The sequence below is a fragment of the Tympanuchus pallidicinctus genome, unplaced genomic scaffold (genome assembly GCF_026119805.1).
Source record: "Tympanuchus pallidicinctus isolate F22 unplaced genomic scaffold, pur_lepc_1.0 scaffold36, whole genome shotgun sequence".
Taxonomy (NCBI): Eukaryota; Metazoa; Chordata; class Aves; order Galliformes; family Phasianidae; genus Tympanuchus; species Tympanuchus pallidicinctus.
In genome coordinates this window covers 10,522-38,221 of record NW_026294754.1, presented here as the reverse complement: position 1 = coordinate 38,221, position 27,700 = coordinate 10,522, and the positions used below count along the sequence as shown (strand labels likewise).

Sequence of the window (27,700 nt, the reverse complement as noted above, 5' to 3'; positions counted from 1 at the left end):
CCAATCTGAATGCCGTTTTCTTCTCTCTTCTGGTTCCGTGCTTTCCCGTTCTGAGGCATCGATTCTTTCTGTGCAGGTGAATTCATTTTTTCCATCTGTAGATGTAGGTGGAAAGCTGCAGTTTTTATTAATCCTTGTGGAAACAATGTCACGGCCCATGCCGCACTCTGAACTGCAGCTGCGTGCGGTGACTGCCTGTAGATGCATTAGGGCCTAAAACTACTCCTACAGTGTACTGTTCTTGTCTTCCTACTACATGTTTTACTATTATCAGTATGATTTCTCTCACAAATGTGTTTCTTATGACTGGTAGTGAACAGTTTTGTCTGTTGTGACCATGTGCCGTCACCTGGGATAGTAGAGCAAGAGCTGAAACCGCTGTCAAAACCATGACCTCTCTGAAAGCAGTTAATTTCTGGGGCAGCTTAGCAATGGCGAAGCTTCTTCTTTCTGTTTTTGCCATTTCTTCACACCTCTGATCTCTTCTGTGCATTCAAATCGCACGTGAAGCAGGAGAAGCCCAGATTCTGTGACTTGGCTCTGCGCAGATTGATGTGAAACTCCAGGAAATACTGAAGCATGTGGCGTGGGAACTTTTGCTGCATGTCAGCGTGCTGGGCCAATGCCTTTTTGTTGTGGGAATTACTGCAGGCAAATGTCCAATACGGGTTAGAAGTAGATGGATGAGCACGTGGATAACGGGCTGTCTTTATCTTTGGGGCCTCGGCGTTCATTGCTGCTCACTTAGCTGGTGAATTGGACTTCTTTTGAAATGTCAAATACCGCTCATCTTCGGCACTTCTGAGTTTCTTACTTCTGGATTAAATGCACAGTTGTGCATTTATTTAGTGTATGTATCTATGTTGCAGTGTGAAACTAAGATTCTTTGGGACAGCATGTGCTTATTAATGGCAGCGCAGTAGACCCTGCATCTGGAACGGGGCCCACAGCTCACAGGAAAGTAATTGGTCAGAACTCACTCGGAGTAGTGTCAGTAAAAGTCAGTGGAGGTCTGTGCCATTGGTTTTCCACGTGTTTTTTTCTCTCCTCAACTTGTCCTAGATTGTTGGCAACTTACTCTATCACCGCTACGTGAATCCGGCCATGGTGGCACCGGATGCATTTGACCTAATGGATCTTTCAGCTGGAGGGCAGCTGACTGCAGATCAACGAAGAAACCTTGGTTTGTTGCAAAGATGCTGCAGCATGCTGCGTCCAGCAAGATGCTCATGGGAGACGGTGCACATCTGAGCATCGTGAAGGAATACTTGTCACAGTCATCCCAGAAATTCAGGTAGAAGACTTGAGCTGATTGTGTTGAGGAGTTTGTCAGTGGACAGTGTTGCAAACAAAGAGGAGTGATGAATTTTAAATGTAATAAATTCCATCTCAGTCAAAAAGGAGGTCTGTTGAAAATGAGAGATTGCCCTTTGGGCTTCCACAATCATTGATCATAATGACATATAAAATACGTAGCTGGAATTGACAAACTAGATATAGTATATTAATGAGCTGGTCCAAACAATTGGCTTTGCCATACAAGCCTCCAGAGTAAAGGCTGTTTTTCTATGTGTTTATTATGATATTCTGGCCATTGAAAACTAGAGTGTGCGTGCGTTCTTTCCTATATGCACCCTAGTTCTCTGTATGCAAACTAGATGGCACTTTGGATTAAAGCAGGCTGGAATTTAGTTGTTTGTATAATCAAGTAACTTTTGAATGAAGAGCTTCTTTATATCTTTCATCTTTTGTAAGAAAGAAAACTGGAAATGGCTGGGAGTGAGGATTGTTCTTGCAGCTGAGACAGAAGGATGGGTGCACAAGGTCATTCGGTCCATGGACTTGTCCTGCAGATGCTTACAGTGAGCGAATGCCAACATGGCCAGTACCAATAACTGAATCTTCTAGATGGCTTTTGATGTGATAAGCTATAGCTTGTCCACTTGCAGTATGCTTGGGAACCATGGTTTGAAGAAGAACAGCTACTGGTATGCTGATTACCTTTTTCTCCTTTTTCTTTTCTTTTCTTTTTTTTTTTTTTTTTTAGACGCTTATTTCAGGTTGCTTGTGAGGTTCCTGAATTGCAGGATCAATTCAGTATTGATGAATATTCTGGCTTCCTTCCTTGTCTATCCCTTCTGCAGAGCTTATAGCCATCAATCTCAAGGCTCCAGTCATGGGAGCAGTCCCACCATGTTTCAGTAACAGCAGCTAGATCGTAGTTAGCCTGGTGCACAATGGCTTCCAGTTCCTCCTGCTTGTTGCTCATGCTGCGTGCATTGGTATAGGTGCACTTGAGCCGAGTCATTTGCCTGACTCCCAGCTCTAAAATCGTTCCGCCAGGCTCTTCTCTTGTGAGGCCTGTACTGTCCCCTTCCCCCGTCATAATTAGTTGATTGCACAGGAAGAAAAGCTTGATGTCTGTGCCAAGGGAGACGTACACCGCACTTGCGCTGCCTGGACGATGTGGAAACTGGAAATTGTGGGGTGTGCTGAAGCATGCCCTCTCAGGTCAGTCTAAGCATACACAGAGTAGACCTGTCTAGCAAAACAGGGAATAGACAGTTAAACCCATTCTGTTGGGAAATACTCTCTCCTTCTAAGTACCTTTAGAACGTGAGTTTCTTCAATTAATTACTCAACTCATTTGCTTTTCCTGAATGATCCTAAGTTCTTTTCTCAGGCGACATCTGCACTCTGCTCAGTCCAAGGAGAATCCCTGCCCGCAGATGCAATGACACAGCATGGCTCACCACCTCATTTTTCATTGCTTACTGTTATGGTAGCTGCCATCCATGTCCAGGCTGCATGTTCTTAGAGCTCTTCTGGAGTCCATGGGGCAGACTTATGGTTGAACTAAAGGGAATTTTTTTATAATGCTCTAGCTCCAGATGATTATCCCTAGTATCATTGTATTAAAAAAAAAAAAAAAAAAAAGGCGTTTTGAAGTAGTGCGATATATCTTCTGTGCCTCAGAATGTGGCACGTGTGGCATGAGAGAGTTTTGAGGCCACGAGGACTGCCCAGACAGCATGAGAACTGTAAGAGCAGAGAGCTATAGGTGATGCAGCGCTATTGGTGCCACCCGCAGGAAGCGGTAGCTGGAACAAAATATGGCCAGAAGAGTGATCAGATTGCGTTTGGTAAGGAACTATTTCATTAGTTGTAGAACTTTGACATAATGTATATTCAGGATGATGATCAGCATGCCAGGTGCTGGGACCATGCCGAAAGAGAAATGGTCTGAAAACGTCGGTGCAATTTGCAATATATCCCCTTCCACAAAGCCCTCAGATCCATGCTGCAACTGCATCCAAAGCAACGCAGAGCCCTGTGCTTGTTGTACCCGGAGCTGTCGGTGCCAGGAGTTGCTGCTGTGTTAGCAAGGACGTTGTGTCAGCAGTGTGCCGTCAGTGGGGTTGTTTGATGGCAATGAAACCGCTGAATGGTGTACCTCAAGACTCAGAAAGAAGATGGTAGTGGTGACTGTGTGTCTGGGTATAGATAGCTTGATACAGATCGATAGGACTGCAGTGTGGATTGTACATAGGCCCTGCGCTGCGAGGTACGCTGTTGGGAAGCAGTGTCCATCTGCCCGAGGGCAGGAAGGCCCTGCAGAGGGACGGCCTGAGGCCAGCCGTACGAGGCTGCACAGGAGCAAGCGCTGGGTCCTGCGCTGTGGTCATGACAACCGCATGGCAGCTTGTGCAGGATTGGGCTGAGGTAGGATTCCAACCGCCCGCTGATTCTAGAATGTTGGGTGCGGTGTTGGCATCTTCTGGTCCTGTGACATGGTCTTGCCTCCCCACCCTGTCGTCATGGCGGAGCAGCCTGGTGGCCCTTAGTGATGTCACAAGAGGCTGGAATGAGGGGAGGAGCAGTGCGTGCTGCGTCCCTTCATTGGAGCGCTTGAGCTCTGCGTGAGTAGCTCGCTTGTTGCCCTTGTGCAGCGACTGAGTGCCTTCGGTTTCACCCCTTGTGTCTTGTGCAGCATCTTGTAGGTAAGCTGAGACAGCGTGGGATGGACGGGTGGGCAGTGAGCTGTTGAAAACTGCTGGCTGGTGGAGCTCCTAGCAGCTCGTACTGCTTGCTCTTGTACATCAGACGTAACTTTCAGCCAGTACCTGCATTCCCAAGCGATCCACAAAGATGGCATTTGTCCCGTGGCTTTTCCCTTGTCATCTTTGCTGCATTGTGCAAGCTCACAGACCTGTTCCTTCTCTCTCCTCTATCCGCTCCCTTGGTGCAGCTTTCGCTCGTGGAAGCACAGAGCAAAGTGACAAGAAACAGCTGCGAGTTCAAGGAATTGTCTACCTTGTTCTGATCTCCTGCCAGGTACGTGCCACGCTTTGTCCCCCCACGTGGTTGACCAGCACTGTGTCGCACCATGTTTGGTAACACAGCCTCACCCAGCGTTGATGGGACACTGGTCCCGTGTGGGTTTTTTCCCTTCCCCTGCAGCTCCGCCCTCAGGAGGATGCTGTGTGTGGTGCTGTGACCAGCTGGTCTGAAGGAAAGCAATCCCTTAGGCAAAGAGTCCTAGGCCCAGTTTGTGCTGAGCTGCACAGCGTGACCCAAGGTCACAAGCATGCACGCTTGGCCTGTGAGAGTGTGTGCGGCAGCTGTGGGGAGCACAGCAGAGATGCGAGCAGAGGAAATCCTTGATGTGCGGGGCTGCAGCAGGTGCCGGTGGTGAGGCTGCTGGGAGCCGGGGCCGGGGAGCAGATGCACCTGCAGCAATGATTCCTCTCACTGCCCTGCTGCTGCGCTGTCAGAGCGCCCTGGGCGAATGCATCTGCTGCTTTGTGCCAGTCCCCATCTGCTAGCAGAGGGACAGCCGCTTGGTCAAATGCTGCCTAATGGGCTGTCCCATTTGAACGGAGTGAACAGAGTGGTTGCTTCTAGAGCACCCGCCTGTGCCAGAGGATAGCCAAGGGTAGTTCTGAAGAAGTCTCTCAATAGTGTGGTGTGTGAAGAGAGAAAATATGAGCGTGTTTCTTTTCATTCCAGCTTGTCGTGCCTGCTGTGATGGGCATCGCGTGCAGCGAGATCAGCTGTGAGCCTGGCATGACACGGATGGAGGTAGAGTGTGGAGCTCTGATTGGTCTTTGTTCCCTGATTTGAGCCAGCAGAGTGAGCTGCAGATGTGCTCTCCTGCTTTTCAAGAGAGCGAATCCTTGCGGCTCTATCGGTGTCACTGAAAAGCTGCCTTCAAGGCTTTCTTTCCTTGCTGCGGGCATGTTCTTAGCCTTGCCGTTCCTTCTTGTGTGCCCATGATAAGGACGGAGTGCACTTCCTGCAGCTTTCTCTGCTGACATGCTCCTCAGCCTGAAATCCTCCTCGTTTGCCCTCAGCTCCTCACCGTGGCCTGTGCTCTCTGTTTCAGGCTGAGAACAACGGGAAGCCCCTGCTGGTCCGTGAGGAGTCATCTCTTAATATCCCAGCTATTGCTGCTGCCCACGTTATTAAGAGATACGTTGCCCAGGCACCGGGTGAACTCTCCTTGGAGGTAAGCAGTTAAGGGCGTTCCTTGTTGTCCTGTACAGAAGAGTATAACGTGTGAAGCTATCAGGAATATTCTCAGACACCTTCCGAATGTTTGGTGAGGTGAAGCTCAGAAGGTGCGGCTCCAGATTAGACTTGCACTGGGTTGGATGCAGGGAGGAGTTCAGCCATCTCTGAACTATGGCTCTATTTGGCATTGGAATCTTGTGATCCAAGAGCTACTGCCCGGTGTGGTAGCCTGGTCTCTGAGCAATGGCAGAGCAGTGTATGGAGTGTGCAGATCTGTTCAGGATCTGTTTGGCTGACTTATGCCTGCGGTTTAATTGGAGCTCTCCCTTTGGCAAAGAGCCTGCTGCTTCTGAGAACCATTTCATACTGAACAGCTGAATTCTGTATGTTGTGTATTGGAGTGACTCTTCTACTTGCACGTTCAGTTGTACGACTGCAAATGCCTGAAGAGCTGCACTGGTGCAATGGCTCTCAAGCTTGACGATATTGGGCAGTGCAGAAGAATGCAGTCATTTGAGCTGCGCTTTCCTCCCAGCCGTGCCGAAGCTGGGATTGACGTTGCAATCTCTTGCAGGTGGGAGACCTCGTGTGCGTCATCGAGATGCCGCCTCAGGAGCTGAGCCCCCGCTGGAGAGGCAAGCACGGCTTTCAGGTAGGCCCAAGCTTCAGACGTGAGAGCGCAACTTCGGTCGAGGCAGGAATCTCAGCTTAGAGCTGCCCTGCCTGCACAGCATGGCTCCACATGGAAAATGGTTTCCTTGTGCTGGTGTCAGAGGACTTTCCCTTTTGCTGTGGGCTTAGGCCAGAGCTGAAAGTTGGTCTTTGTAGGAAACTGCCTCCTCAGTTAACTTAGAAAGAAGAGCCCTCACAGCGTGCATCAGGTCACGGCCACTGAACCGCACCTTTGGAAATGCAGCAGCTAGGACACGTGTTTCAGTGTCTCTGAGCACTTGTGCTTGCACCCATGCAGAAGGTGAAGTCAGCGTCTTTTAGGAAGTCGCTGCCTGTCAGCTGAGATGAGGCAGGGTAACAGAGCCTCTGCGCGCTTGCTGCTGCTGCTGCTGGCTGCAGAACGCTGGGTAGCTCAGAGCTGGGGATGGCAGCTGCATCTCAGTCAGCAAGCAGAAAGTTCATAGGCTGTGCCAACTCAGATCTAGCTGCATCAATCTATCATAATATGTAGCTTCTGTATGAAGTCTTTCCCTTCGGGCACGCTTGAGATTTAGGGGTGCATAGCATACTTGTCCTTTCCCCGCTCCATACACAGTTTTATGGATATTTGCCTGCCAATTTGGAATAATTATTAATTTTAAGCAGGCCATTTTTTGGTTGGATTGTCTTACGGAGCATCCGGCAGGCACGTGATGAGGAAAAGGTGATGTTTGAACAGTTCAGGCCTGAGAAACGCTGCCTTCAGTATTGCACGTCTCTTCTTCCTCTTGTTACAGGTTGGATTTTTCCCTGGTGAGTGTGTGGAGCTCATTAACGGAAAAATCCCGGAGTCTCTCATCAATTCAGTGCCAAAGCCAGGTACGATGAGACATTTGATGGTGCAGGGAAGCAAAATGGAGTCTTTTTTGGGTGTGTTCCATGTTTAATACCTCCCTTATCCTTCCCCCCTTATCCTCTGTGCTGATAATCCTTCCTGCATAGCACGGGGCGTATGGCTGGTGTTTTGTAGGCAGTGAGAATGAGGGAAGGCCAAGGCAGTTCTCCGGCAAGTCCGTACGAGGCTGAGAACAGCCAGCGTCCCTGGTGGACAGATAGAGGTCTGGTTGTGCTAGTGACACGCTTGATCAGAACGTGGCTTTTCAAGAGGGTCCTTAATGCCCAGGTTGAGCAAGCTAAGCAAGAGGAGTGCATTCAACTCCATCAGAACGTGCAGAGATTTGGCCCAGTCCTGCTGTGTTTTATGACTGGAGTTGGGGAAATCCTAGAATCCTTGTAGAATGGCTTGGCGTGGAAGGGAGCTCGAGGATCATCAAGCTCCAAGCCCCCTTGCCTCAAGCTGGGCTGCCAACCAAGCTCCACGTTTAAAGTGGGACTGGACCAGGCTGCGCAGGGCCCCATCCAGTCTGGCCTTGGACTCATCCAGGGTTGGGGAAAATCCATTTTGGTACGCACTTGCTCATCATGTTCTTCCCGTTTTGAGGTGCTCTGTAGAATGTGTTGTGCTCGGCCTCGTCCAACGGAGCCAAACCTGAGATGAACTGGTTTCTTCCTTTTGTTGTGCAGTGCCAAAGAAGCGCGGCAAGCTCCTCACCTTCCTTCGTTCCGTGGTGAAGGCCCGCCCAAAGCAACGGAAAGAGCGGGAGGTGGAGAAGGAGAGGGTGTTCGGCCGTGACCTGGGAGAGCATCTTCTGCACTCTGGTCGTGATGGTAAGGGACAGCCCATTCCTGAGAGCTTCCCTGTTTGAGAACCTAACGATGAAAGGGAGATGGTATCTAGCAAGGGGCAGGTTGATACCAGTGGAGAAACGGGGAATGGGAGTTGATGGCTGAAAGATGAAGTGAGGCTAATGCTCCCAAGAGACAAGCACGTTTGTATTTGCTTCAGCCAAGCCCGGCTGGGCTTAGTGGATGGGATGTGACGGGAGCGCAGCCTGAGGCAGGACTTGACTAAGGAGCTCCAGTAACCGCCGGCACGTGTTCTTTAGTCCCCCAGGTCCTCCAGAGCTGCGCCGAGTTCATCGAGCAGCATGGCGTGGTGCAGGGGATATACCGCCTGTCCGGCGTGGCGTCCAACGTCCAGAGACTGCGGTAAGAGTGCTGCGACTGACAGACACAGCTGCCAGCAGGGGCACGTGCCCTGTTGCGGGCGTTCAGAGGCCTGCGGGCAATGCCTTAGCACAGAGAAAAGGTCTCCTTTGGGAACATCCCATCCAGCACGGCTGACGTGGTGCTAGTGGCCGAGTGTTTGTGTTCTCCTGTACATCAGGAAGCCCTTCCAACTCTTGATTGCATTGGGTGTGGCTTTTGACTTGCTTTCCTCTTTCTCAACCGCTTTCGTGTCCTTCTCTGCAGCCAGGAATTTGAGTGTGAGCAGGTTCCTGAGCTAACCGTCCGCGACGTTCACAGCGCGAGCTCCCTCTGCAAAATGTACTTCAGGGAGCTCCCGACCCCCCTGCTGACCGACCAGCTGTACGACAAGTTCTCGGTAAGCACGAGGCAACGCCTTTCCTTTCCCTCTTCGCTGGGCCTCTTGGGAGATGGCTGCAGCAGTGCCCCGGCTCTGAGGCCCTTCTTCTGTTAGCCCCATGGGGTTTACTCGCAAGTCTTTGCCACATCCTGCATCGTGCTGATGCCGCTTCTGGTGGCCCCAGGAGGTGGTTATTTCCATATTCACAGTGCTTGCGAGAATTCCTGTCTTGTTTGTTTGTTTGTTTGTTTTTTGCTATTCCCCAGCTATTTCTGGAACAGGAAGGGGATTAATAGCCAAGCGTACTTGGAGATGAATGCCCCCTGCGAGGAGCTGAGCTGCCCAACCAGGCTGTAAACCGGCCCGGTGCTTGGACTCCTTGGCCTTGGTGGCACCAGCTGCGTGCCGCTATGTTTGCCAGATGCCTCTGGGGAGGCCTAAAATCTTTCTCAGTGCTGACCAGCAGCGCGCTGTGCCCATGGTTCCCGACCCTGCGGCAGGTATCTCGCCTGATTTGTGTCTCAATCCCTTTCTGCCCTTTTCCAGGATGCTGTTGGTGCCACTACGGAGGAGGAGCGGCTGGTCAGAATGCGGGACACCATCCAGCAGCTGCCCGCTCCTCACTACAGGTCAGTGCTGCCCTCAGCCTGCTGAGCTCAGCCCTGCTGCACTTCAGAGGGCATTGGTGCGATTCCAGGCTTTGTCTCACGTGAGCAACACGATGCCTGGGTATGTTGAAGCGGTTGAAGGCTGCACCGGTTTAATTTACAGGGTTAATTTATTGGGTCAGTTCCTGGGCACGGGGGTAGGCTTGGTGCAGCTGATGGCTGTGGCTGTGCTGTGCTGGTGCTGGGTGCTGCAGCGTGGCACTTGGTCAAGTTGGGTCTACTTCATCTTCAGCGTCAGTAGCAGTAATAACAACTAGTGTGAATTGAGGTTTGCTTTGTGAGTGGCAGCACGGCATGCTGGCTGGTGCTGAACATTTGCCTCTCTTGTTTCCCAGGACCCTGGCGTATCTGATGAGACACTTGGCCTGTCTTGCTGCAAACAGCTCTGTCACCAACATGCACGCCAAGAACTTAGCCATTGTGTGGGCTCCAAACCTCCTAAGGTAAACTTCTTTTTCCGTTTCAACAGAACGCTTACATCTGTTCTCCAGTAGAATAAAGCAGTCCTCCCTTCTTCTGCACCACATCTGCTCTTCTCCTGTAAAATGTGCAGTGAGTGGCTGACAGCAGAGCAGGAGCCTGGACTGTTCTCCCACCCCACGTGGGCACAATTTCTAGCTGAGCATTGCTGCTCTCTTGTTTAGATGGGACTGGTGTGTCCTTGATCAGCCAGGAGAACTTTTTCAGTGGCATCACTGATTGCCCACTGCGGAAGTCTCTTGAGCCCAGTTTGATAGCTTTGGGCTACAACAGTTCAGACCCGGGGAAGCGATCGTGGCTGAATGACTTCTAAAACCTGCCTTTTCTACAGATCACAGCAGAGCGAGTCTGCCTGCGCCAGCGGGAGAGCTGCCTGCACGGAACTGCAGACGCAGTCGGCCGTGGTGGAATTCATCATCGACCACACAGACGTCCTCTTCTGCTCCACATCTGGACCTGACATCGCAGATGGAGCAGGTGAGTGTCTTCCTCCATTAGCTTTGTCTTGGTCAGACACCTGGATCAAACACAGGCTTTCTCCAACTTTTTTGAAATACACTTTTACTATCGAGGGGACAGCAGACTTCTGGGCTTAGATTGGAATCTGGCGTCCAGTTGCTGGATGCTGAGAATGTGCAAGCCCAAACTTGACCAGGAGAAAACTGTCACCGTCATTATGATGTTTTGCAAGCAGGTGAAGCTTGATTAACGTGTGGCAGCGAAGCTTTCTCAGTTCCCTGCCCCCATTTTCTAGGGATTTTGTTTGCCTGTTTTGATACAGGGAGCTGCTCTTAATGATGACTGCGTCCTTTGCCATAGACACACCTCTGAGCACATGGTTGTTTTGAGCTGCTCTTCTTCCAGTGGCTCGGTTAAGCAAGTCTGAGGAAAACACAGCAGCTCCCCCGGACCTGCGATGGCTGTGCTGCCGCTTTCTGATCCTGGCTCTCACCTGTGGTTTTCCCTTCCAGGGCACAGTTCTCTCTCAGGGCCCCAGTCTGTGCGGGCCTCTTCTGCCACAGAGCTGCTCAGCCTGGAGGAGGCGCAGGCACGGAGGCGAGGCCACAGCAGCTCTCCTGTCGTTGTGACAGAGAGCAGTGACATAGAGGTGGAAGAAGGCCCCAAAGCTGTACGGGGCAAATTCCACACAGTCATTGACTTTCTATCTGAAAGGTAAAGAGGACTTCCTTTTCCAGTACCTTATCATCATTGTTTGGGTGGGTTTTTGTGGTTTCTTTTCGTGCTTTCCCCCCCCCCCCCCCCCATTATTTCTAGTGCCAAAGCTTGCTGAAACTCAGTTAAACTGATGGTGCCTGAAGTGTTGCAGTGAATCTCCACTCCCTTTGCACTGTGAGACAGAACTCACATTCAGTTGCCCGCCGGGCTGAGTTTAGCCACACAAGGCTGGCATTCCCTCCTTGCTGGGCAGGCAGTCACGAGATGCATAAAGCCACGCTGACGTCTGTCCTGGCCTGTGCTGGCTGTACCTGGAAACGTTGGGGTTTTCCGGACTTCAGGGCCACGTGCTTGAATCCAATTCCGATTCTCCTGGAAGCAGAGCTGTTGTTCAGACCTGCTGGCACGAGAAACTAGACATGGCAGTGAGATGGGGCCGATGAGCTGTCAGTGTCAGAGTCAGAGATGCTTTTGGAGTTCCATGCACAACTCACACCATTCCCTGTTTCCTCTCTCCAGACCAAGTCCACCCAGCAGGATGAAGGAATCACCATCTGGCTGTTGGTGTTCCTGCTTCAGCCTGGGAAAACCATCCTCCGTGGCCAAACGCCAACCGCAGCGCCGTCCCAGGGAGCCCTCAGAGACAGACATTGTAGTCCTGGCAGGTAAGGGTGCAAATCCTGCTTTCAACACCCTGCTTCTCAGCAACGTAGAATTCTTGCTGGCAGTGGGCTTGTATCTCCTTCTAGCTATCCAACCCATACCTGACACCTTCAGTTCTCCCCTGATCAAGAACCACGTTTGTAATTCAGCTTGTGAGAGTTGGACACCAACCCCTGTTCATTCTTTTCTAGGTGATTCGAGCTCTTGTCAACCCAGATGTCCCAGAGCAAGTAGCGATGCTGGGCTGTGTGCTTCCACCAATGGAGAGCTCTTGGGAAGCACAAATGGCTGCGGTTCAGCTGACAGCCTGCCGCATAACAACAGTGATGGACACAAGGAGCTCATCCAAGTCCAAGCCCTCGTTTCTCCCAGCTCTGCTGAAGATGCTGACCTGAGCCTGTCACGCACCACAGGCACCAGCCTGGACTGTGACCCAGTGCCTCTGCAGTGCAGCCCAGCCCAAGCACAGCCTGAGTGCCCTGACAGCAGCACCTCTGTGCAGGAGCAGGTCAGCAACAGCGAGGAGAAGCCGTGCCTCTTGGAGGGGGACTTAGAATCAGGCCTCCAGTCCCAGGCACCGTGCAGCATCTCTGAGAGCTCTGAGCCGCTCTCTCCGTGACCTTTCCATCCAAGAGAGGACGATTCCCATCTTTACCTGGACCTCTCACGCCCTCCTGTCTTTTCCTTTAATAATAAAAGCACGCTTGTGCTCACTCAACGCCTTGACTGCCTGTGGAGTCTTCGTTCCCAGGGACTGGGATGAATGCAACAAACAATGAGGCACCTCAGCTTGCAACGCTGAGGCTGTGGGGTGCACGAAGCAGAGCTCTGGGTTAGTGCCCGTTTTGTCTGGCTTTGGGGTGTCTGCAGCTCCCATTTGGTATGGTAGCAAATAATCTCTAGCATCCTGGATGCTGCTCGTGATAACCCCATGCTTCCTGGCGGTGGCTTTGTGATGCCTTTCAGGGCTTTCGGATGCCTTGTGATGCCTTGGCTGCTCCCTAACACCTCTCTCCTCTGGCTCCCAACCTGTGAGCTGCCTGTGCAGATCATCTGCAACCCTGTCATCATCATGCTGCGGCAGGACGAGCTCACTCAGACCCGGCGTCTCATTGCTCAGCGTCAGCGCTGTCCCGCCCCTGGCAGCCTCTCATTGGTCAGCGTCAGCGCTGTCCGGCCCCCCACGAGCCTCTCATTGGTCAGTGGTAGGGCTGTCCCGCCCCTGGCAGCCTCTCATTGGTCGGCGGCACTGCTGTCCCATCCCCGCCAGCCTCTCATTGGTTAGCGGCAGCGCTGCTTCCTCCCCCAGGGTCTCCTTGATTCGCAGTAGCTCCGCCGGCTGCGATTGGCTGAGCCGCCGTGCACGGGAGCGGTCGTTGGGGGCCGGCTGTTGGAGGAGAGGCAGGGCTGTTGCTGTCCGGGCAGCAGCGAGATGGAAGCTGCAGCACAACAGGAGCGAGTGCTGAGGGCAGCTCCGCCAGAGATTTGTGGGAGAGCAGTCCTGGGACAGGGAGAGGAGCCCTGCGCGGCCCCAAGCAAGGGGAGATGGCCATAAAGTGGAGCACAGGAAGTTCCGCCCATGGATGAGAAGGGAGTTCTTCACAGTGAGAGTGGCGCAGCTCTGGAACAGGCTGCCCAGGGAGGCTGTGGCTTCTCCTTGTCTGGAGATATTCGAGAACCGCCCGGACACCCACCTGCGCAGCCTGCTGTAGGAGCCCGTTTTGCAGGGGGGTTGGACTCGGTGATCCCTGGAGGTCCTTCCGAGCCCAGTTCTGTGATTCTGTGATTTTAATCCTTGCTTCTTGCAGCAGTATGGTGTTTGGTGTTTCAGAAGAGAGAAAAGCATGGCGGGCATCAGCTGGATTTCTGTGGCTGGTAAAGCTGTGCCGAGAACTGGGCTGACTGCTGCCCCTGGAAACATGCGCAAAGTCTGCAGAGGCAGAGGAATGACTTTTCTCTCAAAAGTTGAGCTTGTCTAAGGTAACTCACTGGTGGGAGAGCTTCTGCTTTAAAGCATCAGGTTGTATAAGTAAGGTAATTTAAAAAGCAAGCTTGACAGTTCTTTTTGACCTAAGTGGTTTTTTAGCAGGGGAAGGTTGGAGAGGCTTTTTGCTAACGGAAGATGGAGAGAGGAAAAGCAAGTGAAAGGCACGCTGTGCATATCTGCTGCATACCATCTGCACCGCTCTCCCCCTTTTGAGAGGTAGGTTGTGTTTTTGCAGTGGAAGTTTCCAGTAGTTCTGTATGTAGCACAGGATAATTTGCCTTTCACAAAGAAAGCTGCTGAACAGCTCTAGGATTGCAGTTGAAAACTTGTGAAACAGGTATAAAGGTGTCAATGAATCTATTAATAACTGCTAATGAAAAAGAAATAAATCCAAAGGTGCGAGCAGGGGAAGGAAACTGGGTGGACTCGGAATTACTTCCTTAACAATAACTGTCCAAGGAGGGAGTGAAGCTGCAAAACAGGGACAGTTATCCCCCCATGCCTTTAGAAAGGATAATGGGTCTGAAGGCTGTAATACAAACATTGGTTAAGATGGTCTTCTGGGACTCTGTGTCACCCTATAACACTCCAGTTTTGCCATTACAGAAGGCAGATGGCACCTATCGACTGATACAAGATCCAAGCAAAATTAATGACATAGTTCTCAAGTGACCCCCCCTGCTTCCTAACCCCTATACTTTAATGAGTCAAATCCCACACAGACACAAATGGCTCAGTGTAACAGACCTCAAAGATGCTTTCGGGACCTGCATTTTAGACTCAGAGAGTCGAGATCTTTTTGCCGTTGTACGAGAGGATCCAAAAATGCAACAAAAATAGCAAGATAGGTGGATTGCTTTACCCCAAGGGTACATAGAATCGCCTAATTTATTTTTATTATATTTTATGTATTATATTATTATAAATATTATATATTGTATTATTATGTATTATTTTACATACATTATATATTTTATATTTTATTTTTGTTTTAACTAATTAAGTGCTGGAGAAAGTTTTGGAAAAGTTTCAGGTTGAAGAGGAGGTGAAGCTGTTTCAGTATGTAGATGATTTTCTGATTTGTGGAAAAGAGGAGTCTAAAGTAAGAGACTAAGTAAAACTCCGAATTTCTTGGGAATAAGGGCTAGGGCTGTTTGAACTGTAGTATGTGGAAAAAGAAGTCAGATACCTTGGGCATGTGATTTCTGAAGGGAAATAGAGAGTTCTGAAGGAATTCAGGGCACTGTGCAGCTTCATTTGCCCAGGACAAAGAGGGAGCGGCAAAAGTTTCTAGGTTTGATGGCATTCTGTATTTTGTGAATAGAAGAATATGTACAAGAAACAAAGATTGTACCTCCAACTATCACAGGGAGAACGCAACATATTAAAATGGACAAAAGAGGGAAAAGAATTAGTAGAAGTATTGAAACAGGACTTAATCACAGCACCTGTGTTAGAACTGCCTGCCTTAAAGGAACCATTTCACCTTTTGATAACTGTCAGTGAAAGAGCTGTTTTAGGCATTCTAACACAAGAATAGGGAGACAAAAGAAAACCTATTCATAGTTGTTCAAGGTATTAGACCCTGTATCTCAGGGTTGGCCTGAACGTGTGGCTGTGTCCAGGTGGTATCAGCAACTTCCTTACTGGTAGAAGAGAGTGTGCGTGTACACTTTGGGAGTGTAAGGAGCAAGTTGTTGACAATACGTGTTCCCCCCCTACCCTTCCATGAAGAGATTGCTCCACATTTTGAGGCATGACGGTTACAAAAAAAAAAAAAAAAGAGCAGGAATCTGCTCCTCAATCTCTTAAAAAAGCATAGTGCCAAACTCTCCCCCGTGGAGATGAAATGGGCGTGGAATAATTGGTCCAACTTAGAGGGAGTCATGGGTCATATTAAATTCCCTCCATAATCAAATTTGTATGGGGGAGGAAAAGGGAATATCAATCATTTGTGCAGTTCCAGGAGCTGCTCTTAGTGCTGCCATAGAGATCCGCAATGAACAGCACATGGTAGAAACCCAAATTATAAAGTCCTTGCAGGAATTGGTGACATACCTGCAGTACCAAGTAGAAGATCTTAGGGGACAGAAAAAGAAGAACATTCAAAAGGCCTCCCTCAGCAAGCCCTTAGAGAACAGTTGGTAAATGACAGGGAGATAGATGCTAGATCCCCAAGTAGTGACTTTCCTCCAGGAGAAAATCTTGAGGATGTGAGAGCCCAAAAAGACAAGTTGGGAAACCTGTGATCCTTCTCTGCCTTTAGATAGAAACTGGGCGTGCATGGGAAGAGACTGGCAGTGGGTATTCTGATGTTCATACTGACGAGGTTCCCTGTTTGCTACGGAGCCGGCCAAAGTAAGGAAGGATTTTGGTGACACCCTTAGGAAATCAGTATGTGTGGAAAGTGCCATTAACAGAGGGAGGTCAGATCTTGCTGACTGAAAAGGAATCAGAGGGTTATTGAGGACCTGGAATATTTTTCACCACGGGCAACCACTGCCAGTGGTCCCTTACTCCAAGCGCTGCTTATTGGGATGATTACTCCCCAGGACAACTGCTGTTGATTGATTTGCCCCACCGTGGTCCTGTCCCTTTAACCCTCAGGGAGACTCTTCACAAATACTTGTGGAAGCCTCAATATGATCAGGAGTAACTGTACAAAATTAACCGTCTGGATTTCACCTCCCTTCTAACTTTGGTTCATTTAGGACCAGGAAGTCTTATTTCTGTTTTGTTTTCTTTTCCAGTTTTGCTTCTTCTAACCTTGGCTCCTTTGGAACCAGGATGTTCTCTCTTGTTTTCCAGATGCTAACGAATGCTGATACGGTTGTTGTAGCTCACATGTTCCCTTCTCACTCTGCTCCTTTCTCTGGGATCCCCGTGGTATCATTGGTGTTACTGTTTTGGACAGGAATCTTCTTCAGATTAATTTTTGTAATTGCTTATGATGACCTTAACACAGTCACTGGCTGGTCACGGTCCCATGCCCATATTGGCAGTACTGGGCATTTAGTTAGTTTTACTTATGATCCTGTCACTAACTCTCCCGCAGCTTTTGTCCTAATACACAATGCTTCGGTACATACCATACACTTAATCATTGTGCTGGGACTGAATCACAATGGAGTTTTTTTGTTTATTTTTTTTCCCTGCAGAGGAGAAAGAATCACAAATGCTTGTGGAGAAAAAAGACTCAGGGATTTCTTCTTTCTTGCTAGCAGATCTTGATGCTCTCCTCTTCCTGCCAGTGGGCTGCGTGTCATGCCATAGTCCTGCAGTCTCCAGAAGTGACCCCACGTGCTACCAAAACAGATCACAGACCTGGATTCAGGCGTTCCTCGTTCTCCCACTGCACGAGCTGTCATGGAGCAGCATGTGATCTCTGAAGTTGCTCCCACACCTGCAGTTGTTCTTTGGGCTCGGCATCAGTTGTCTCAGTCAGCCTGGAGAAGAGAAGGCTGCGGGGCGACCTCATTGCAGCCTATCAATACCTGAAGGGAACCTACACCCAGGAGGGGAGTAAACTCTTCAGAAGGGCTGACAACAGCAGGACTAGGGGAAATGGATCAAAGTTGAAGGAGGAAAGATTTAGGTTGGATGTTAGGGGGAAGTTCTTCACAAGGAGAGTGGTTAGGCCCTGGAACGGGCTGCCCAGGGAGGTTGTGGATGCCCCGTCCTTGGACGTGTTCAAGGCCAGGTTGGACGGGGTCCTGGGCAACCTGATCTGAATGTGGATGTTTGGTGGCCCTGCTAGGCAGGGGGGTTGGAACTACATGATCCTTGAGGTCCCTTCCAACCCAGGTGATTCTGTGATTCTGTGATTCTGTGATTCTGTCTCTTGCACTCACGTGGCTTTCACCTGGTATTCTTTCTTTTCCCCCATCTTTAGGGCTCCCAAGTACTGCTGTGATGTCTGTGCCTTCTGTCGCTCCCACCAAACATGGGTTTGTTCTTTTTAGGTTCAATATCATTTCTTGACATTATGCAATGTTTCTCATTTTTCTTGTGTTTCATGTTGCCAATCTACGCCTAGTTGGAGCTACAGCGAGCCCAAATGCTGACTGCTCTGCTTTGACCAAGTGAGATGCAAAAAGAAGAGGTAGGTTGCAAAACAGGCTTCTAGTGCGTGCCATGTAAAACTTGGGGTATCCAGAGTTAACTTCTTGTCTTTCTCCTTTTCCAGTTCCCTTTGATTTTTTCCCCCTTTTTTATAATTTATTTTCATTTCCTAATCCACTTTCTAATTCTACTTCTTTTCTTTTTTCCAATTCCTTTTCCAATTACTTTTCCGAATAGTTTTCTGCTTCATTTTTTTCTTTTTACCTTTTTCTTTTCTCTCCTTGTTCTTTTATTTCCTTTTCTTTCTCCTTCTAATTTGTTTTCTTAAGACTTTTTCAAATTCTTTTTTGTTTTGAATTTTTTCTATTTCTTTCTAATTCTTTCTTTTTCTTTTGATAATTCTGTTTCCAATTGTTTTTCTTTTTCATGTTCCTTTTCTTAGTCATATTCCTTTCCGTTTTTTATTTTCTTCAACATATTCCAATTCTCATTCCAATTCTTTTTCCTTTATTAATTATTTTTCCATTCCCTTTTCTAAATCTTTCTCTCTTTCTAAATCTGTTTCTTCTTTCCTGTTTCTAATTGTGAGAATCCTTTGTTTTTTGGCTCAAAGCTTGCTTCCTGAGGTTTTTCTTGTGATAAGACTCTCAATGATTTGTTAAGGAGGCAAGTGATGGGTGCTAACCGTGTGACAATCGACATCACTTTGGGAACATTTGAGAGCCCCTTCCTCCAGAGCTGCTTGCCTCCAGAATAGAGTGCTCAGGAATGTTCACTGGCAGAAGATCTGGCCTGTGACTAAACAGCTCCAGCTTGGTATGGGAAAACTGGGGAATGATACCATCGTGTTCTGTGAAAAACAAGATGCAGATGGGCATCCCTGCTCCCTCTTGTCTGCTGGCAAGGCCCAGAAGATGGGAACAGAGGAGTTTCTGCTGAGATCCCAGAGCCAGAAGCTGCCGCTCCAAGGAGAGCTGACTCAACCACATTGGATTTGAGCTGTCACTCCAAAGACAGCTGACTCGACCACTTTGAAACTATTGAAAAGGGGCCGTCATCGCCATGGTCATGGCCGTCGTTCTCATCATTCTCCTCATCGTCAACAGAACAATGCCTGACGACCCACCACTACTGAAGATCAAAGACTGAATTACAAACCACGCTGGATCCATGGTGGTGACTGTCTCCCTCTTACTTCCTGTAAAGACTCCTTGCTTCTTCTTTCCTATCTTTCCTATCGCCCTCCTTCCCTTCCCCATTACCCTAATTCATAATAGCATCCGTCCTCCCCTTCCCCATTTCCCTAATTACGATTTGTAATAAATTGGTCGGACCAACATTTGAACCATTGTTTCTTAATCTCACGCTGGGTATATAGATAATAAAAGAACCTCCTCTCCCTCCTATAAATTGGAGCAAGACACTAATCTGCTTTGTTTTTCTAATTTTTTTTCCTAATTCTTTTCCTATTTCTTTTTCCTGTTGCAAGTCTTTCTTTTCATTGCAAGTCTTTTTCCTTTTTCTATTTCATTTTTTTTCTTTTTTGAATCCCAATTCTTTTTCAAGTTGTAGTTCTTGTGTTCTCTTTCTGGATCATTTTCTATTTTTTTTTTCCTAATTCTTTGTCTAATTCGAACTATTTGTCTAATTCTTTTTCTATTTTTTTCTTTTTCCAATTCCTTTTTGTTTCCTTTTTCCATTTCTCATTCTAATTTTAATTCTTCTTCATTTTTTTTTAAAAAAATATATATACTTTTTGGTCTTTCTAATACTTTTGTTTTCTAATTTTCTTTTTCCTTTTCTAATGATTTCTCCAATTCTTTTTCTAATTCTTTTTCTGCTCCTTGTTTTTCTTTTTCTAATTCTAATTCTTTTTCCAAGCCTTTTTTGTGGTCCTTTTCCCAGTCTAAGTCTTTCTTTTTTCTATTTCAATTTTTTTCTAACTCCAACTCTTTTTCTAATTGTAGTACTTTTTCTTTTCCCTGTTGAACATCTTTTCCCTGTTCCATGTCCTTTTCATTTTTCTGTTTCAGTTTTTTCTTTTACATTTTCCAATTTTTTCTAATTTTTTTAAATTAATTTTCTAATTCATTTTCTATTTTTTTCTGTTCTTTTTGATTGTTTCTTTTTTTTTTCAGATTCTAAATATTTTTCTACTTTTCATTGTAAAACTTGATATCTTTCTATTTTTTCTTTATATTTTTCCTTTTTCTAATTCATTTTATTTTTCTCAGTCTTTTTCCACCTCTTTTTCTGTTTCCAGGTTTTTCTTTTTGCAGTTTTTTCCTTTTCCAATTATCGTTCTAATTCTTCTCCTTTTTCTTTATCCATTGGTTTTTCTTTTCTAATTCCTTTTCATATCCATTCTCTTGCTCTAGTGCTTTTGTTTCCTTTCTCTTCTTTTTCATTTTCCAATTCTTTTTCCAGGTCTGTTTCCATTTCCAGTTCTCTTTCCAATTTTTCATCTATTTTTTTCCATTTTTTCTTTTCTCAATTCCTTTTTATACAATTCCTTTTCTTTTTCCAATTCCTTTTCTTTTCATCTTCTTTTCCATATTCTTGTTTTTCCTCTCTCTAATTATTTTTCTAATTCTTCTTCTATTTTTTCTAATTATTCTCTTTTTTCTTATTATTTTTCATTGTTCTATTTCTAATTCTTTTTCTAGACTTTTTTTCTCACTTTTTCATTTTCCTTTATTTTTTCACTTTTTTTTGTCTTTCTAGTTCCTTTTCCAATTCCTTTTCTAATATTTTTTTCTAATTCTTTCTCATTTCCCATTTTTTTCAGTTCCTTATCTTTTTCTTTTTCCAATTCTCATTCTAATCCTAATTTGTCTTCGTTTTTTCTTTTTCTAATTGTTTTTCTCTTTCATTTTCTAATTCTAATTATTTTCTTTCTTTTCTATTTCGAATTATTTTTATAATATTTTCTTCGCCTTTTTCTTCTCCCCTTTTCTTGTTTTTCTGTTTCTTACTCTTTTTGTCTTATTTCCTAATTCTTTTTCTAATTCTTTGTCATATTCTTTTGATTTTTTTCCTTTTCTAATATTTTTTTCCCTAATTGGTTTTCTTTTTCCTTTTTATTTTTGTTATTCTTTTTCTAATTCCAGTTCTTTTTCCTCTGCCTTTTCCAATTCTTCTATTTCCAATTCGTTTTCTATTTATTTTCCCAATTCCAATTATTTTGTCTTTTCCTCACCTTTTTCCTGTCCTCATTGTATTTCAAATTCTTTTTTCTATTTCTAATAATGTTCCTTTTAATAATTCTAGCTATTTCTTTTTCTTTCTTTTTCTACATCTTTCTTTTCTCCTTTCCTTTTCCTTTTTTTCATTTTTATTCCCTTTTTTTGTTTCCGTTTTCCTTTTTTTTTTTTTTTTTTTTTTTTCCATTTTCCTTTTCCTTTTTTCTTTTCATTTTCATCTTCTGTGAACCTGAAGTGCTCAGGCAATGAGAAACCAGGGGAGGAGAAGATAAGAGTTGGATAATAGATCATAAGCGATGTCCCACTGATTCAGATTTCAGTGTTCCTGAAGAAAATACTACCAGTCTACAAGAGCCTTATCCAGCTGGGCTGCATTGCCAGATAACAAACCTGAATAAACCAAAGGACGCACGATGTTGTGGGTTTTCACTTGGGTTCCTTGTACTGTCCATGCGGATTCACAGTATTTTTGTACAGGCTTGTGGATCTTCACTGGGCTTTGCAGAAGTCCACCCTGGTTCACTGAAGACTTTGCAGGATCACTGGTCTTCACTGAGATTCCATGAAGTTCACGTGGTTTTGTAAGATTTTGCACAGCTTTGCTTCTGTTCACACTGGTTTCCCATATCTCCGCTTTGGTTCAGTCAAGTCTGCACAATTTTGCTGGCCTTTGCTGCGTTAAAGTTTCACTCCTTTACTTAGTCCCTGACAGTTTGCAGGTGGTATCTCAAATTCTCAGTCATCTGCTGCCACTTCCCCCACCTTTCCGGAGTATGAGCTTGCAATTAAATATCATCTACACATGGATACACATCCTAAGGCAGTGAAACTCTGTCAAAGTTCACTGAGGTGGCTTGAGCAATAGTGGGAGAATGTGTACACCCCTGTGGGAGTCAGCTAAAGGTATATCATATCCTCTCCTGTGTGAAAGCAGACTTTTCTTTATCCTCTTCCTGCAAGGAAACTGTTGTCATGGTTCTATGTTTTCTGTTTGTTTGTTTTTATTTTGGGTTTCAGTATTCCACATCAAAACATCATGTCGTGTACGGGGTATTAAAGTGTTAATGCCCAATCCCAGGTACCTATCCCTGTACATTACAGAAGTCACGGGATCTGGCCCTTCCAGGTGGGGGGGGGCGCTCTCTTGCTGCCTGGCAGTGGGTGCTGGAGGTGCTTTCCTAGCCGTTACAAGCTTTTCAGGTTTGAATCGGTCCCAGGAACTCTCTCTCTCATCTTGTCTGATTTATTAATCTCAATTTCAATTAAATTGTATATACTGTGTTATCTCGTATTCCAATATTATAGTAAAATAGGTTTTCCTCCATAGATTGTTGCCGCTGCTTTTTTTTTCCTCCCTTCCTTCCTTCCCATTTTTTGTGGGACTGGGGTGGGGGGGGAGGGCAGAGGCCTGTCGCCCCTGTCACGGACATAGATTGATCTAGTCAACTCCGTGACAACTGTAAAGAGCAACTGCCATCCAAATAAGCTCCAAAGCCCATTTCACGTCATACTCCAGACCCAAACCATCAATATTTCACAGCAAACTCCAGGTTCACGTCCTTGCTAATTCACCCCAAACTGAGTTCCCAAAACCTCATTATTTCATTCCAAATGTCAGCACCAACACTCCCTGATGTCACCCCCCAGGGATGCTCCAGCATCAATCCCCCAGCATTACTCCTTCACATCACCCCCTTTCATCCCAACATCACCCACCAGTGCCAACCCAACAATGTCACCCTGGAGTCACTTCCTGATGTCACCCCTCACCGTCACCACAATATCCACCCTCAGCATCACTCCAACATTGTCATTCCCCAGTGTCACCCCAACGCTCTCACCCCAGGATCAGTTATTCATGTTAAATCCTTGTGGTACTCCAACATCACTCCCAATGATGTCACCCTATCGTGCTACTCCCTGACATCTATCCTATTGATACCCCAACATCACTCCAACATAACCAGTGTCACTCTAAAATTTTAGATGATTCCATTAAGTGGGAAGCAGAATCTCCCTAAGCAAGTATGCTATTACTATCTGACCCTTGAGAGATGGCAAGCCACCGAAAAGGAGAGAGAAGGAACATGCCAGCAGTGGATTTGACCAGCATCACTAGCAGGGCATCCCCTGCTTCAAAGCACACTTCCACTCTTTCTCCCACTTTCATTCTCCCCAGGGTCTGTAGGGTTTGTTCCACTTGCATGCTGTACCCATATGGCCAGTGCGTGATACAGAGTTCTACAGTCAAAGAATTTTAAGATGCTATAATCACAAAATGAACAAGACAGTTAGGCAAAGCAGACTATGACAACAAAAGAGAATAAATAGAAGGCTTACCCCTATCCTGGGCTCACTCACAAAACTCCAGCAGAGCAGATCTCCAGCAAAGATCCTTCCCTCCTGGCAGCCAGCTCTTAAATAGCTCTAGGAGGGGGCAGCCAGGCTCCACCCCCTTCTGGCAGCACAGGTGAATTGAATTGCCTTCACCTGTGCTCCTCTGGCTGCCTCATGGCTCGCCTCAGGTGATCAATCAGAGGTTCAGGCCATGACTCAGCAGTTCCCATACAAGAGCCCAGCTGGAACATCAGCTTGCAAAACAAGTCTTCGCAAGAATTGCCTTCACCTGTGCTCCTCTGGCTGCCTCATGGCTCGCCTCAGGTGATCAATCAGAGGTTCAGGCCATGACTCAGCAGTTCCCATACAAGAGCCCAGCTGGAACATCAGCTTGCAAAACAAGTCTTCACAAGAATTGCCTTCACCTGTGCTCCTCTGGCTGCCTCATGGCTCGCCTCAGGTGATCAATCAGAGGTTCAGGCCATGACTCAGCAGTTCCCATACAAGAGCCCAGCTGGAACATCAGCTTGCAAAACAAGTCTTCGCAAGAACAAGACCAAATACCAAGGACAGCTCTCTCTACAAAACATTTGCAGCCACAGCCACAAATATCAACTCCCTTAAAACTGCCAAAATACCTTATTCAATTCCAGGATCATTCTTCAGTCAGGGGCCGTTAGGTCCCCAATATAACACCCCAACAACGTCACCATCCAGCGTTCACTCCCTGATGTCACCCACCCTTCCTCCCCCAAAAGCCCCAACATAACCCATGCCACTAAAATGACACTTCAGAATCACTCTCCAGTGTCACCCCAATGTCACTCCCAGAGTCGTGCCAACAATGTCACCCCCCAGCATCACACTAAGTCACCCCAGTGTCTCCATCGAGTATCTCTCTCTTTCTGAATTCCCCCCCCTCCCCTACCCCCCACCCGCAATACCCCAGCATCACCCCCCAGCGTCACTCTCCAGGCTCAGTCCACAACTTCACCCCAGTGTCATCCCAGCATCACTCCATGGCATCACCCCAACTTGCTTGCCAAGTAAGCAAGGCTTGGGACAGCAGCTCTTAGCGGGGCTGTATAAGCTTTCAGACACCGACAATCGATTGTTAATCATCACCTTCCATCTGGTTTCCAAACCAGATGACAACGAGTTATGTGGGGAGTCTGTTCTGGAAACGATTTGTCTTTTCTCCAAACCTGCTATGAGTTCAGAAATCACACATCATGCTGCAGCAGAAATGGGGTACAGTGGTATGTTAGCGACCCCTGCTTCAGGGAGCACAGGGGCTGCGTAAAGTGCACACGCTGCAGTCTCCCTGTTTCTTTGGAGTCTGGGATTGAAACTTGACCCAAAAGGCCACACACTGCCATACAGGCAGGTGCCAGATTCACCCACTGATTATGTCAAATCCTGAATTGTTTTCACAATGGGCTTTAATTACAAAGAAAGTAGGCGACACGTTTCTCACTGGAGAGCCACAAGCTGTCCCCACTAGTTTGGCAAACAGCGCTCGCTCCGATCACACCAGAAATCTCAACTCTGCCATCGAGGCTGCACACACAGCTTTTCAGCATCTTGCTGTATCAGTACTGAAATTTGTGTGCTTTATCAGTACTGAAATTTGTGCTCCCCTATCTATCAGAAATTTTACTGAATGCTTTTGAGGACAGACTTCAATCAAAATATGCATGCCATTGTTGCTCATCCTTTGATCAAACTCCCCTTGCTGGACAGGCAGATCCAATCACCTGCTTGTAATTAGTCTTTTTTTGTTGTTGTTTACAGTCTGAAGCAGTGATTGAGCACCTGGTGAGGGGTGTGGCCAGCCCTGCCAGCACAGGTGGAAGCAATCTACCTGTGGGACCGGATAGGGCTGAGCTTGGCTCCACCCCCTCCCTGCCCATATTTAAGGGCTGGGAACAGCAAGGGCAGCATTCTGCTTGGGAGCTGCCTCCTTGGGATCATTGGAAGCAAGTTCTGCTCTTTGGAATTGGGGTGAGTGATTGATGCTTTGTTGCAGGGCTCTGGTCTTTCTGTTTTTGGGATCCTAACTGCTTTTAAAGGTAGAAAGCTGTACGGAGACTCTGCATGGAGACTGCTTCCTTTGGGGTGTGGGCTGAGTGTTTGCTTTTGGAATGGGGTCATTGGTTTCTTCTTTATTGCTGGATTGTAATTTTACTTTCTGGAGGGCTCCTGACCATGTTTAAGGTCTGTCAGCAGAAAGAGCGGCAACTGCACCTGGAGACTGCTTCCTTTAGAGCGTGGGGTGAACCCTTGAAACAGGGTGAGTGATTCTTTATTCCAGAGTTGCAATATCTTGTTTTTGGGAGGATCCTGACTCCACTTAGGGGCTGGTAGCCTTTAAGGTGGTATCCATCTTTAGAGACTGTCTTCTTGGGAGTGTGGGGTGAGGTCTGGTCCTTAAGAAAAGATGAGTGATTCCTTCTTATTTTAGGGCTGTGACCTTTCCCTTTTGGTTTTTGGGGCATCCTGACCACATCTAAGTGCTGACAGATGTATGGGCAATGTTGATCTCTGGAGACTGTCTCCTGTGGAGCATGAGTGAGTTTTGGCCTTTGAGAAGGGTATAAGTGGTTTCTTCTTCATTTCAGGGCTGCAATCTTCCCTTGTGTTTTGTGTGTGTGTTTTGTTTTTGTTTTTGTTTTTTTCTTTATATAGTTTCCTGACCACTTTTAAGGGGTGGAAGCCATAAGGGTAGCATCTGTACCTGGAGACTACTTCCTTGGCAGTGTGGGCTGAGTGTTCATCTTTGGAATGGAGTAACTTCTTCTTCCTTTATTTCAGGGCTGTTATGCACTGCTTCCAACCGTGCAGAGTTGTTTAAAGGCATTCTGTGCACCCTTAGGTGTAATAAGTCTTCATCTTTATAGGAAGCCAAGGTTTGTCCTCTTCTGGACCACTGTACTCAGCATCACCCCAGATATCTCCATCCTAATTGTCTGGAGATGCCGTCAGTTTCCTAATCTGTACGACACCCAAACCCCAATTCCTCTTCCTCCCACCCCCTGACCTGCATTCAATGCTCTGCAACTCTGGTTCCCAACAGCGTGATGAAGTGAAGCCCCTGCTCTGCTGAATACTGGGACTGGCCCAGAGAGGCTCTGACGAATGTGGATTATCCCAGCTGGAGTACTTGGTACCATTGGTGGTGATCTCGTCCAACTGCCACACAACGAACAGGAACATCCACAGCCAGATAAGTGCCCAGAGCCTGACCCAGCCTCACCTTGGAAGGGACAGGGCATCCATCATGTCTGGGTAATCTGTTCTGCTGTGTCACCACCATCACTGTACAGGATTTTCTTCATATCTAGGCTAAATCTTTCCTTGTTCTTCCCTTCAGGTGTTGAAAGGCTGTTACCAGATCACCTCGGAGCCTTCCCTTCTGCAGGCTGAGCAGCTCCAGCTCTCTGTCTTTATAGGAAAGGCGTTCCATCCCTCGGTTCATGTTTGTGGCCGTTCTATGGATGTGCTCCAACAGTTCCACATCTGTCCTGCTCTGCAGACATCCACATCCAGATGCAGCACCTCCAGGTGAGGCCTCCCAGCGCAGAGCAGAGGGGCAGGACCGCCTCCCTTCGCCTGCTGACCGCACATCTTTGGATGGAACCCAGCGTACGGTTGGCTTTCTGGACTGGAAGGCGCGTTGCTGAGTGCCACTACTCAGCCTGTTGAGGTCCCTCTGGATGGCATCCCGTCCCTCTGGTGTGTCACCGCACCCCACAGCTCGGTGTCATTAGGGTGCACTCCACCCTACTGTCAATGTCGCTGATGAAGGGGCAATTCCAGATGTGTGTGCAAACTCAGCAAAGAACACTTTGAGAGCAGCCCCACAGAGAAGGGCTTGCGAATCCTGGTGGATGAGAAGCTGGACGTCAGCCAGCAGAGCGGGCTTGCAGCCTGGAAGGCCAGCTGTGTTCTGGGCTGCCTTAAAAGAGGAGCGGCCAGCAGGGAGAGGGAGGTGATCGTCCCCATCTGCTCTGCTCTTGTGAGGCCCCATCTGCAGCGCTGCATCCAGGCGTGGGGCCCCCAGCACAGGAAGGACGTGGAGCTCACGGAGCGGGTCCAGAGGAGGCACTGAGATGATCAGATGGTTGGAGCAGCTCTCCTACAAGGAAAGGTTGAGGGAAGTGGGCTCGTTTAGCCTGGAGAAGAAAAGGCTTGGGGGAGACCTCGTTGCAGCTTTCCAGTACTTGAATGGGGGAACAGCAGGAAGGGGAACGGCTGTTTACAAGGGTGGATTGTGAGGACAAGGGGGAATGGTTTTAATGTGAGACAGGGGAGGTTTACGTTGGTTATTAGGAGGAAGCTTTTCACACAGAGGGTGGTGACGCACTGGAACGTGCTTCAGAGTCCCTTCCAGGAGGATCTGCTCCATGATTTTTTGCAGCAGAGAGGTGAGACTGACGTCGGCAGTTCCCAGGGTCACACTTTATATCTG

General features: G+C 47.5%; 2 protein-coding genes and 1 long non-coding RNA gene across 4 annotated transcripts in view; all 3 read left to right on the top strand.

Moving 5' to 3' along the window:
* LOC128088710 (ras GTPase-activating-like protein IQGAP1) overlaps nucleotides 1–17,009 on the top strand; it is a 60,260-nt gene extending 43,251 nt beyond the window's left edge. The window contains 10 exon segments of the mRNA XM_052699453.1: nucleotides 1,063–1,183; nucleotides 1,186–1,294; nucleotides 2,405–2,511; nucleotides 2,684–2,782; nucleotides 4,250–4,335; nucleotides 5,011–5,082; nucleotides 5,387–5,509; nucleotides 6,089–6,166; nucleotides 6,963–7,044; nucleotides 16,852–17,009. Of these exon segments, the coding sequence (XP_052555413.1) occupies nucleotides 1,063–1,183; nucleotides 1,186–1,294; nucleotides 2,405–2,511; nucleotides 2,684–2,782; nucleotides 4,250–4,335; nucleotides 5,011–5,082; nucleotides 5,387–5,509; nucleotides 6,089–6,166; nucleotides 6,963–7,044; nucleotides 16,852–17,009 (1,035 nt within the window).
* On the top strand, nucleotides 7,806–12,358 carry LOC128088707 (rho GTPase-activating protein 32-like). The gene is made up of 8 exons (XM_052699452.1): nucleotides 7,806–7,893; nucleotides 8,539–8,671; nucleotides 9,200–9,282; nucleotides 9,657–9,764; nucleotides 10,133–10,278; nucleotides 10,773–10,974; nucleotides 11,503–11,642; nucleotides 11,832–12,358. Exons 2-8 carry the CDS (start codon nucleotides 8,612–8,614, stop codon nucleotides 12,257–12,259), a joined length of 1,167 nt encoding a protein of 388 aa, XP_052555412.1. The 5' UTR covers nucleotides 7,806–7,893; nucleotides 8,539–8,611; the 3' UTR covers nucleotides 12,260–12,358.
* A 459-nt stretch (nucleotides 17,010–17,468) lies between the features above and the next one.
* LOC128088708 (uncharacterized) lies at nucleotides 17,469–19,034 on the top strand. 2 transcript variants are annotated; one of them, XR_008210375.1, is made up of 2 exons: nucleotides 17,469–17,729; nucleotides 18,353–19,034. It is a non-coding gene; the product is annotated as an uncharacterized LOC128088708 (long non-coding RNA). The 2 variants fall into 2 exon arrangements; XR_008210376.1 differs by having other exon boundaries at nucleotides 18,303–19,034.
* Nucleotides 19,035–27,700: the final 8,666 nt, after the last annotated feature.